General features: G+C 41.0%; 1 protein-coding gene across 1 annotated transcript in view; it reads right to left on the bottom strand.

Annotated features, from left to right (window-relative positions):
* Positions 1–12,915, bottom strand: part of ube3c (ubiquitin protein ligase E3C) — a 36,769-nt gene that overhangs the window by 14,254 nt on the left and 9,600 nt on the right. The window contains exons 11-18 of the mRNA XM_054766086.1: positions 12,691–12,878; positions 10,234–10,320; positions 9,989–10,146; positions 9,680–9,906; positions 5,219–5,323; positions 5,034–5,121; positions 2,082–2,179; positions 755–887 (exon numbers count right to left, since the gene is read on the bottom strand). Coding sequence (XP_054622061.1) covers positions 755–887; positions 2,082–2,179; positions 5,034–5,121; positions 5,219–5,323; positions 9,680–9,906; positions 9,989–10,146; positions 10,234–10,320; positions 12,691–12,878 — 1,084 coding nt within the window. The remainder of the gene's footprint in view (positions 1–754; positions 888–2,081; positions 2,180–5,033; positions 5,122–5,218; positions 5,324–9,679; positions 9,907–9,988; positions 10,147–10,233; positions 10,321–12,690; positions 12,879–12,915) is intronic.

Raw genomic sequence — 12,915 nt, 5'->3', positions numbered from 1 at the left:
GGGTTTGTTACAAAAGCCAAACATTATTGTTGGTCATGCGGTGTAATAAAAAAGTAAATTCAGCAATACTTTGGTTGCGTTATTTTTAATGCTTTGAAGAGCTATTTTCATAACCACATTCAATTCCACAAATTTGTGTTTGTGACAAAAGCTTATTATAAAAAAAAAAAAAAAAGAAGGATCAGTACCGGATCGAATTGGCAAGACTATAAAATGTGTGGACATCGTCCTGCAATGCTCATGATACAACAGCAGCAACATATAAATACATCCTCAGCTTAATTGTATCATTTAAAATGTATTTTTTTAATTTCAATTTCTATTTTTTCAATTCAGCAGAATATTCTAATCAACCTGTCTAAAAGGTCATCTTTGCGAATAATTTATGCGCAGTGATAAATCAGGCAGCTATAACTTATAGACACATAAATGATATAGATCATGTCTTCATACTACTCTTTTTAATCAGACTGCCCCCGCTCAAGTGGCCTTTCCAATTCAAAACACAAAAGAGGTGACTTAAAATAATTGATTCTGCTTTTATGTGATCCATTAGAATAATCGCAACCACGATTATGCACGGTGCTGAAATCCAATCCTCAGCGCGAGGAGAGCAACTAACCTTGATTTTTACCTTGATCCTGGATATAAAGATTTTATAGGCCCTAACAAGAGTTTTAGACAGAGTGTGAACATTTACTGTCGTGCCAGCATGAGTCAAAGGAAACTTTCACCTCCTCCTCAAGCTAAATACCGTTTTCTGGAGAGAGTTTGTCGTAGGCGTCTTCGTAGATGTAGTTGCGTCTGATGGTGACGATGATGCCGTTAGGGAAAGGCCCGTCTCCCTGCACGTCCCTTTTGTCGGCATAGATTAACCTCTGGAAGATCTACCACACCGCAATTGAACATTAGCTTTGACAGGTTGATGATGGAATGAAAAAAATAAAAAGATTTTTTGCAGACATTCCACCCACAATATTAGGTACACCTGCATAATCTAATCTAGGGGTGTCCAAAGTGCGGCACAGAGGCCATATGCGGCCCGCAGCATTCTAGAAATATAATTTAACATGAAAACTAAAAGGATAAGCGGCATAGAAGATGCATGGATGGATAAAAACTTAAAAAAAAAAAAACAACAACAAAAGGAAAAATTGAAAAATCAGCAATAATTTTAACAAAGTCAAAATATTAAGAGAAAAAAGTTGAAATCTAACAAGACAAAGTTTTTACAAGAATAATAGTGTTATATTATGACAAAAAATAATGTAGTTTGAGCAGCACGAAGTAAAAATATTACCGAAAAAGATGTTATTTTACTATGAGGAAACAAATGAAATAAAGTTGTAATTTTTGGAAAATTAGGTTGAAGAAAAAGTTATGTTATGAGAATAAAGTCTAAATATTATGGGAATGAAGTCAAAATCTTAACAAAAGAAAATTTACAAGCAGAAAGTTGAATTAATTGGAAAATTATATATATAAAAAACAACAGCAGAAATGGAAAAAAAACTGTTGTAATTTTTCCGAGAATAAAGTCAAAATATTAAGAGAAAAAACAGAGTAAACTTGTAATATTATGAGGAAAAATAACGTCAGTGAAGTAGCACAGAGTTAAAATATTAAAGTTTTTTTTTTTTTTAAGAAAGTTGTAATATTATGAAAAACAAAACAAAATAAAGTTGTAATTTTTGAAAAATTAAATTGGGGGAAAAAAATATTTCATGTAATTATTTTTTTTAGAAGAAAGTTGAAATAAAAAAAAAAGACCAAAGTTGATATTGATATACCTGTAGGCTTTTTCACCTGCATCACAAAGCTGAGTAAGTAACTTCTTAGCATATCCTTTCATTTTTCAGTATGTGCCCCTTGGAAAAGTTTGGACACCCCTGATCTAATCAATTGAAATACAAAAAAAATTCCCGTAGAAAAATAATAATCAGAGCGGTATTAATGTAGTTTGGAATATTTTGCCCCTCTACCAAAACTACAAAACAAACTAAATAAAATATTTTCAATAATTTTGTCTTATTGACCCTGATTAAAATTGTGCAGGTGTACCTGATTTTTTAAAAAATTACCTTGACTCGCTCTTCAAAGGGAACAACAAAAGGGAGTTCAGTGAGGATGGCCAGATGTCTCTCCTCCGACACAGACAGCTGAGGAGGCTCCAAGCCCACTGCGGAGGGATGCAAAAATCAAAACTTGCATCATCATCATCATTAGCATCCACTTCCAACCAGCTTGTTTAATTGGCTCATTTTCAAGCTTTCCATCCATTAAGCTGATGTTTGTTTTCTGTTCAACTCCAGATTTACACGGTTAAGAAAAAAAACAAAAAAAAAAAACGCCACAATAGCAAAACTCCTTTACACCCTCCTCACTTAGCGTCCACTCCAGCTCAATTATTCTGCTCAATTAGTCAGTCTGATCTGCATTTCCCCATCAGCTTTCCATCTTTGAGGAGAAATATGGCCTCCGGGTGGTCAATACGCTGCTCGTTCATCAGCAAGGGGGTCTGTCCATTTAAGGAAATGAGAAAAGGCCGAGCAAACAGCAGGAGCAGATGTGGCTGAGTTCATCAGGTACTTTCACGCTAATTGAATTGAGCCCGCACAGCCTGTGAGTGACATTAGGGAGCTCATACACACATTCTTATCCGCTTCGTTTGACACCATACATTCACACACATTTGGGCAGGCTAAGAGGGGGACATGTACCGCAGATGCAACTTGAGAATATTTTTAATTGCCTGTGTAGCTACAGGACACTCTTACTACCATGCATGTATTATTACTAGGGGTGTCACGAGGCACCCCAGCTCATGAGACGAGACGATGCACGAGATTGGGTCCCAGACAGCGAGATGAGACGATTAATTTTAAGAAAAGTACAATAAAAAAAATATACCCGCACAAACTTTTTTTTTTTTTTTACTTCAACCACATCACAAAATACTGTAATGCAGGTGTGCTGTGAAATGTTTATTGTCCCACAAATTGACGCTAAATGACGTTATTGTCAACATTTTTACAAACCAAATAAACCACTGTTATTTATAATAAGTAATATATCATAATAATGCAATATTTCATTTAATACGTCATCTTTCATTCCGTAAAGTTACGGAATTGCCGCTTGTGACATGTATTTTCTCACAGGCAGATCGTACTGTCTAATGTTTGCAGCGTTTCTTGAAATGCTGGTTTTTGAACTGTATTAAAGAGCAGCATTTCTTTTGCGCTGACTTTCTGTGAACGCACACCATTTTGCGCTGTTCCCTTTGTACAACGTGTGCACAATTATTAGGCAAGTCAGTATTTTGACCATATTGTCATTTTTAGGCATATTTTCCAACCCCAACCTGTATAAACTTGAATGCCTATTGGGTTTAAGCATACCAGGTGATGTGCATGTGTGTACTGAGGGAGGATGTGGCCACAGGAGATCAACATCCTTTATTAGGTTTGCACAATTGTTAGGCAGCTTCTTTCCCTTTAGCAGAATGGTCCAGAAAAGAGACTTAACAGACTGAAAAGTCAAGGACGGTAAAACATCTTTCGTACGCACTCTTGAAATTGCCAAGATATTCGGACGTGACCACAGAACCATTAAATGCTTTGTTGAAAGTGCACAAAAGGGCCGCAAGAAACGTGTCAAGAGAAAAACATGCAAATTAACTATCAAATATTTGAGAAAAATCAAGCATGAAGCTCCCAGGGACCCATTATCCTCCAGAGCTGTCCTATTTCAGAACTGTAATCTACCTGGAGTGTCCATAAGTACGGTTCATGGTGTTCAACGCTCAGAGACATGGCCAAGGTAAGAAAGGCTGAAACCCCACCACCACTGAACGAGACACACAAGTGGATAGTCAGTAAACGACTTAAAAAATAATGACATGACCTCCTTACTCACCTGACCTAAACCCTATTGAGTACTTGTGGGCCCTTAAATGTAAGACTTACAGTGAAGAAAAACGGTACACCTCTCTGAACAGTGTCTGGGAGGCTTTGGTTGCTGCTGCACAAAAACTTGATGGTGAAACGATCAAGAAACTGAGACTCCATGGATGTAAGGCTTTTCTGGGTTATTGAAAAGAAGGGTGGCTATATTTGCCACGGATTCATTTTTGCAAATGTCAAAAATATTTATTTGCAAAATTTGTGTTGTTGTTTATCATTGTGAAAATAAAGTAGTGAGATGGGAATATTTTTGTTTTTCTTTGAGTTGCCTAATAATTGTGCACACAGAGATATTCTCAACAAAAGCCAATACCTCACTTTCACTTCCTTAAATATTCAAGTTTGCGCTTTATTAACATTTTGGATTGCGCACTGAGCACTGTTATTGTTCAATAACAAAAACTAATAATCAATAATGCAAATTGCCTAATAATTGTGGACGCAGCGTATTTACTTTGCAGACCAAACGTCACACTGAGTGTTGATTGTCAGGATGAAGGTTCTGCATCTCAACGTGTATTTTTTTTTCCAGATGGGAAAACGGGGTTGGGTGGAGATGTTTGAGGTGGACAAGTTCATTTTCTCATTTTGGTCTTTTATGTTGTTACCACTTTCAAATAAATTTGGCATACTGGCTCGTTGGTTTTGATGGGTTCACCTTGCTCATTAATATTCCCACAAGGGGGCTGTGTCATTTGGCTTTGCAAGCATCTTTTTCCCTCCTAATTTCTACTATGTTACCTTGCATTGCTCCTCATGAAGCTCCACTCTTGTGCATATCCTAGCAGCCCCGCTGTATGATTGACAAGAGGTGTCACTCTGCTCAACGTTGTTCTATAAAGCATCTAAGTGCTGAACCAATGCCATGCACACATATGGCAATACATGGAGGCCGGCAAAATTATTGAGTTCATTTTCATTCGTCGTGTGATTTATTTATTTATTATCACGAGACGTTTTTTTCCCCTGAGAAATCTCATCACTTTTTCATCTCATGACACCCCGAATGTTTGCTGATGTTATACTTTTTGAATCATCAGCAAACAAACAATGAAGACATGGTGGTACCATCCAGTGTTGACTGAAGTGGTCCAATCCTGCCCATCCTTCGCGTTCGCCACACATGTCTGGCTGACGGCACGTAGAGCTGGGTGACCTGAACATGGAGGAAAAATAAAGAAACAAGCATTACTACTACTAATACTACTGCTTTGTTTCTAAGTTTGTGCTAGTGGAATGAAAAAGTTTTGCACCTTATCTGCTCGGATGTTGACTTCCTCGGACAGCCAATGCCCTGCCGGACAGAAGGGTCGTCTGATGTCACGAGCTTTCAGCATTTTCACCAAGTTAGTGATGACCTGTCCAACAAGACCAACATTCAAATCAGCTTCCCACCAGTTAGACAAGAATGTTCAGAAAAGAGAAAGAGGAGGCAATTTGGGAAGCAAACCATTTGAGAATTAGGACATTAGCGCATCGTTTATGAGGAGTATAAAAGAAAAACAGTCCAGCTCTGCCCTTGTTAATTAAGCCTTTTAATTACTAACCAGGGCTGCTGACATCAGCCATGGCATGAGAATACAAAGACACAGCATCAGTGAGATTCCTGCAGAAGAATCTTTTCTTTGCCATGCGGTGATAGTAGAGATGCACGATACATGGCTTTCCTAGCAATATCAGATATACCGATATTGTCCACTGCTTCATTACGGATGCCGATATTGGCAGTAGCTCTTCCCTCAAAATAGTGTCAGATGACAACATGTGTGATAAATGAACACATGATGCCACTGGATGCATTTCACAAATACACTATTGGTGGAAAAAAAGACACATACTGCAATGTAAGTTAAAGATATTTATTTTAAAAATTTTAAAAATCATGACAAATAGTCAGTAGTGTGGACTCAAGTCAGCTTCAAATCACAATTTTGATGACTTTGGACTCGACTTGACAATATTATCAAAGACTTGTAACTCGACTTGGACTTTGACATCAATGACTTGGGACCTGACTCATACTTTAGTGTAATGACTTGAAAATACTTGAGCCTTTCAGTGAATGTGTCCCCATTCAAAGTATTCAACTAACGTACTTTCCCTTTGAATCGTCCTCATTGAATGCACTGGTTGCGTATTATTTTGCTGTAGGTACTCTACCTGCATGTGACTTCGAGTGATTCTTCCTGAGGTGTGATATTAGATTAGAATTAAAGGATGACGCCTTACTCCCTATTTGTAGCGCTTTACAATCATTGAAAATTACATATTCAGAAAACAAAACTTCCAGATTGCGGACATGCTGAGCTAGCAAGCTTGTTGCGCTCGGGATAATTATCAGCAGAAAAACTGATCAAATTTGTATGCAAATATCGTTTGAACGATATTATCAGACATCCCTAATATATACACTACCAGTCAAAAGATTTTGAACACTCCGATTTCTAGAGGAATTTAAGACCATTAAGATGGTCTGTCTCTGTTCCATTGTTAATTCCCTTTTTTCTTGTCATTTTTGTAGCAATTAATGACGTTCTCCAGTACAATGCTGTTCAACTGATGGTATAGTACCACAGTGTGTTCCAAACACAGTTTTTATGCAGACAGAGGAGGTAGTAAGTACTCCAGAACTTTCAACACCTGTAGGAATTAGCTGCACCAACTGCCAAGGCTTAATCAACCTTACAGCTTTAAATTGTTGACCCATTTTGTGGGCCCTGAAACAAGCCATTTTGTATCATTCTGAAATACACATTATTTTTCAGTTTTGGGTCATCTTACCTTTTTTTTTAACCTCTGGCACTTCACCGCTTACCTTTGTACCATTTCAAGCTATTCATGGGACTTAAATGACTTGAATTTCAATAAATAACTGGAAAAATTGGGGTGTTCTAAAATTTTTGACCGGTATTGTATGTTGTCATTGTGGAGAATGTACAGCCAACTAATTATTGTCTGGCTCTGCTTACAAGGGCTGCTTTACAGCATGAGCATGCCACTGAAAAGAATCTTCTGTGTTTGTCCCTCAGCTGCCGTTTAACCTCACCTCAAGAAGACCCGTTAAATGAGTTCCTACGTCCCCCATAACAGTTACAGCAGGACCATTTCCATATAATGCTTATCGAAGAGTTCTCTTCTAAAGCACATCATTTTCATAGGACGACAATCAATCCCGGCCGAATGCTGGGAGGCAACTGGAGTCGGCAATAATGGCAAGTGCAAAATGCTGTAAAAGGAGCGTGGCAATGGGTTCGGAGCGCGCTAGCCCCTGACTCTAAGAATGAATAAGCATTCCTTAATTAGCCCATCGGGTTAAGTGCAAGCCTTAATGGGCCTTTCCCAAACTCCGACGTGACATCGTTCGCCAAACATGGCCAAGAAGAAAGTTCCATTAGCAATATTAATACAAGCTTAGTTGATCATTTTCATTCAATTAACTTCCTTCAATTAAATAGATAGCTCGACAATGGAGGCGATAAAAGATGGGGAGGGACGGCTGATGACACCAAGCAAACATTAGCGTGTTAGGGGTCAGCAGCGTTAAACCGACTGTAAATCCCACCGTTCAATTTGGAAAATGCACTTTCCCTGCTCCCCACTTCTTTAATGGGTCGTTTTAGCTGACAGGAGGCCTTTGAGCAGGTTCTCAGGTATTCGCCCCTGTGGTCACTTTCAGATAATCACGTCACCACTTTTTCCTTGTTGGAGAATTGAGAGGCGCGGTGAGGAATAAGGCATATTTTCAGTCACATTTCCTCTGGGTATAGAGCCAATGAAGAACCTCCACAGCCGCACTCCTCCTTGCCATTGCCAATTGACGCCAAGCAACATTGACGATCACGTTGCCTCCTAAAATATCACGGCAGAAAGTGAATGGATTTTTTATTTTTTCATATAGCGCCAGACGTCATTTAAGGACACTAACTGTCTGGTTGTGTTGTACATTCGGAATTCCGTTGTTTGTGAATGCACCTTGGCCTGAGTATGTTTGGTGGATAAGGAGGGAGTTTGGTTGTTGTTGCAGTTGAGAGCTATGAAAATGTGCGCAAGCCTGCAAACACGGTGACGGAATTGAACACTGAACGCTGTTGGTGCGTTAAGGTCGGTAACAAAGCTCCAAAAAAGCATCAGCGAGGTTGTTCTTTTATCAAACAAACACAACAGCCTTATCTTATTTACCTCGGGTTATGTCCACACCAGAATACCAGAATACTGGTATTTTAGAAAGGGATTTTTCTATGCACTTTCTCCCTTTAATCCGCATGGTAACGTAGGTTTTTGTCCTTAAAAACAAGTTTTTGAAAACTCAGACCAGAGTAGAGATGTGGACGGGCAAAATACAGTAGAGCTTTTTGTTCCGTGTTGTAACAAATGTGTGACATGATCTCATATTTTGAAAGCATATTTAAGTGACTTACGGATGTTGGTTTCATTTCGTGCAGCGGGGGACACGTGCGTGCGCCTTAAAAATTTTAAAAGACATTCATGATGTTCACGGGGCTCCTTTTAAGTGAGCACTAATTTTAAAGATAATGTACACATCATGATGGAGTCGTCCCTTGTTTATCACGGTTAATAGTTACACAATAATAAGGTTTGCGAAGAAGCACCTAGCAAAACAAGTGCTTCTTGTCTACGTGAAGTGAATTTCCGCAAAGTAGGATTCCTTATTTATAAATGGAATATTTTGGTAACCCGTTTATGACTTTGTAAACATGTTTTTTTTTTACCATTATTAGAATGCTGTAGACATGAAATAACACCCCTATAGTCACTTTTGCACTCCTATTATTCTTTGTTTACACCACATTGCTAATGCGCGGGCTACAGGACTACTGCAGGGACCCAAGAGACAGCCACAGCTTTAACCGTAGCATGCTAGCGAGCTAACAGTTAGCCTCAAATTCATTTATTCTAAACTTAAGAAAGGGTTTCAAACAAAGTGGGGAAGAAGGACAAAGTGAAAAGCCAAAAACGTACCACTTCCACACAGAATGGGAGGAGTTTTTTCCTGCTCTATCATGTCGGACATGCCGTGGCTGACTCCATGCAGTGCGACGGTAATGTAATGATATGTAACGTAATGTCTCATCAATGTTTTGTGTCATTACTGATGCCGAGTGACCAGAATACTACATATAACTTGTATTTCAATATTTTTGAACTAATAATGGGCCATAGTCAACCACGAAACAGCCATCATTAATTGTTTCATTCATTTTTGAAAACCGCGATAGAGCGAGTGAGCGATGTAGTGAGGTACAACTGTATCTCACTATTTGATGAGTACATATGTTATAATGCATGACCAAGTCAGCTGTGGTTGATGTTTCAGGCTTCTGATTGGTCAAAATGCGCATGACAGCCGGTGAGTGCGTTTTTTTTTTTTTTTTTTTTAAACACTGGAGTGGGGGAAATGTGTGTTTTTGGCTAACCATGGCTGTGTGGACATAGCCTAAATAATATGATGTGTTTCCATCAGCTCTGTATCGCATGTGAAGGAGTGATGGCATTCATTAAATGACACATCTTTATTTTGACTGTGTGCACAGACTTGGAGTCTTTCTATCGCTTTCTATTATAAAGTTTGTGAAATGTTACTGTGGAGGAGCAATTGCAATACAGCGCGTGTGTGTTTCTGCCACCCCCACCATCCCAATGCTGTATACCTAGATGGGTATAATGAATTCTTTCAAACTAATTCCTCATCCTACCTTAAAGAGCTGTACCCATCGTTTCTGCTCAGCCTGAATGCGCTGCTGAACTTCAGCATTGGTCTTGACGCCCACGCTGCGGAAGGCCGCCATGTACTCCTCGCGATGCTCCGTTTTGGTCTCGGGGTAGGCCAGCTTGATGATGCCCAGGCACGCATCCCTCAAGCAGCGAGACAGCGTCACCAGCTCCGACAGAGTGAAGGGCATCATGGAGGACTGCGTCTGACCTGTTCGGGGCAGGGGGGGTGAAAATGCTTAATTGGCCAATAACCGTTGACTGGACTACTACAACGCATTAATGTAACATACCTTCCATTTCATGCCCAAAAAACTCGCTGTCATGCACAGAGATGAGCGAGTGGCTGAAGAGGGAACTGAAGAGGTAGAAGAGAGGAATGATGCGATTGGAGTCTTCGTACGACATGGGGGACCCTCTGGAGATCAGCTGTAGCAGCGGAACCATGGAGCTGAGGCAGGAGGGAAAGAAGACGACATTTGTTTGTGTTTACCTTGCAACACTGCCAACAAGCAGAGTCCAATCCTTCAAAGCTCACCCGGTGATCATTTTGGTTGTCATGGAGGTGATCAGGTGCCAGAGATGCCGCAGGAAGCGTGCGTTGAAGGCTAAACTGTAGAGAAGTCTGCAGGAGGACAAAGAAGGGTTTAATGTCAACATTCATCATTGGTGGTGAAGAGCTGCGCTTTAACAAGCCAGTGACAAAAGTGTACAATGACTGCGCGCCAATCTGTCTGCTATGTCTGCTGTTAACTTTGACCCGTTAAGCAGAGAGGACACAAGTGAAATAAATGACTCTGTTAACTAACATTTCCTTCATGGAATTTTCTTAGTCTCTCCGCTCCCATTTATACCTTGCCAGGGCCAAGAGGAGATGAAATGAGCCATTAAGCTTTATTTAGGCGAGGCCCCTTCCATTAGTAAACTAGTTGCTGGCCAAGGGTACCCAGCTCGGGTCATAAACAGCCCCACGGCTTCCTGCTGGAGCCCCATTTAACTTAATGGCCAGGGGATCAAGACAATGGAGGAGGAGAGAGGGACTACTCGCAGTGACCTCACAGTGTTTCCACACTCGCAGGGAATGACATGATAACACAGAGGAGGCCCTCGCATACCTCGCTTCAACGGGCTATGGCACCCAGGTGTGAAGCTGTCTTTGTTCAAGTCTGTGTATGCTCCTAAACTGCGTGGCTTTTCACACTGTGGACAGGTGACAATAACGTGGTAAGTACGCAAGCAGGCGTCAAGATGAAGCTGGTCTGCATATAATAGGCCTCTTGTCTGCGGAGTGACAGCCATGCAAGTATGCTTTGCTTTAATGGGGCATCATCAGGTGGAGGAAAGGTCAAAGAAAGAAAGCAAACGTGTTCATCTCTCAAATTAACCAAAAACAATTCTTAACTCCCCCCACCAGGAAACAAGCTGACCCAAGTGAACGGAACGGCAGACAAGGCTTGAAAAATGGCTTGCGGCCGCCACGTGCCATCTGTCAGCGGTACAAGGCTCAGGAGAGAAGCGGGGAGTGGTGCAGTGGGCTCATAACAAGGGATGCGGGTGTTTGATTGAAATGGGAAACAAAGCACTAAATGCCAGCTGACACGCTGATTTATGGCCGCTTTTCAATCATGGAATGAAGCGCTAATAAACAAAGTCAAGGCGTGTGGCTGTGTATGTGTGATGAATCATGGCCAGATCATTTCATTTGGGTGCTGATGAAAGGATCTCGGGTCAAGCTCAGTCACCATCCAGGCTGAACCAGATTCCGGCTCTGTGTGCGTTTGGTGGACTCTTGCATAAACGCCATTGACATCACGTACGCGGGGCTCCAGCTCATCATGACAATGACACGGCGCCATGGGGGATGAGATCTTTGGAGCCACAACAAATATCCAATGACATTTCATGGCACCCACAAAATATGCAGCGCATCATTAGAAAACCACTTCAGATCTATTTGGGTGCAGTCATGAGTCATGTTACTGCTTTTTAATTGGGATAAACCCAGAGACTTTGAAGATATTTATGAAAAACGCACGGCTGGCAAGACAACCGGAAACCACTTTTTTTCCTTGCAGATCGGAGCAGTAAATCAAGGCCGGGATGCAATTTGCTCCCCTTAGCCTCTTGTAAAGCTATCCCGTCCACTCCTGCAGTGATTAATCTTTCTCAGAGAGCTAATTATTTTGTACAGATATCCAATAATGATGGAAGACGAAGGACAGGATTTATGAGAAAAGTGGCGGGAAGGAGGATGCCGTAAAATTAAGAGCACTTCTTTCCGAGGCAAAATGCGCCTTCAATGCTTATTTAGAATAAGAAGAAATAATGGACTCTGTTGTTAGTCATGCTATAAAAAAAGAACAATTATTGATAATTGATCGTTTCAAATGCTTTACCCCGGTAAGTAAGCACAGTGTCAACCTGCACAAGCACACGTACAGATGATGGGGCTTTTACTAATGATTAACTGGAGCTGCTTGACCAAGCATGAAACCTCAAACGCACGCAGGCAATCAGCACCTCTGACATCCTGGCCCTAATGTAATCAGGCCCCCACAAGACGTAATTGCCCTCATCCAGCACTGACAGCTTGCACTGACATCTTCTGCTTCCTCCGCTGTTGTAAATGCCAGCGTGCACCGACCGCTGATGCCTGCCCACCTTTTCTTCCATCGTTATTTACCTCATTGCTTACAGTGCGGAAACACACCAAGACACAGTTGTGCTCTCACTTGGAAGCCAACGCTGATCCTTGACAACGATTAACAATGAAGCGGCATCAAGTAAATCTCGGGAAAGGAAAAATGCACTTTCTTACCATGTTAGCATAAATGGAAATTAAAAAACTGCATCTGTGTGCACTTTGATCCAATAATGGGTTCTTTTTAGGCCTGACACACACACACACACACACACACACACGAGTAGTTATTGTTAAACGTAAGTGTAAACTAACAAAGAATCAGAAGTTTTAAGGTTTGTCTCAGCAGCACACCTGACTTTAGGAACCAGGAGACGATGCTGCACCATGAGCGTGTGACAGATGGAGGCCATCATGGTGAAAATCTCCTCGCTGGCCGAGTCCCTCCATACCAGGTTGAGCAGCATGTTGGTCTGCTGCTTGGTGTCCAGCTTGTGCACGCATTCGTCTGTGATCAGTTGCACGGAGATGCGACTGTCATCCTGACCATGCAGGGGGAAAAAGTGCGACACACAGGCC

Source organism: Dunckerocampus dactyliophorus, chromosome 21, assembly GCF_027744805.1.
Source record: "Dunckerocampus dactyliophorus isolate RoL2022-P2 chromosome 21, RoL_Ddac_1.1, whole genome shotgun sequence".
Taxonomy (NCBI): Eukaryota; Metazoa; Chordata; class Actinopteri; order Syngnathiformes; family Syngnathidae; genus Dunckerocampus; species Dunckerocampus dactyliophorus.
Note: the sequence above shows the minus strand (reverse complement) of the source record. Positions and strands in the feature narration are given on the sequence as shown.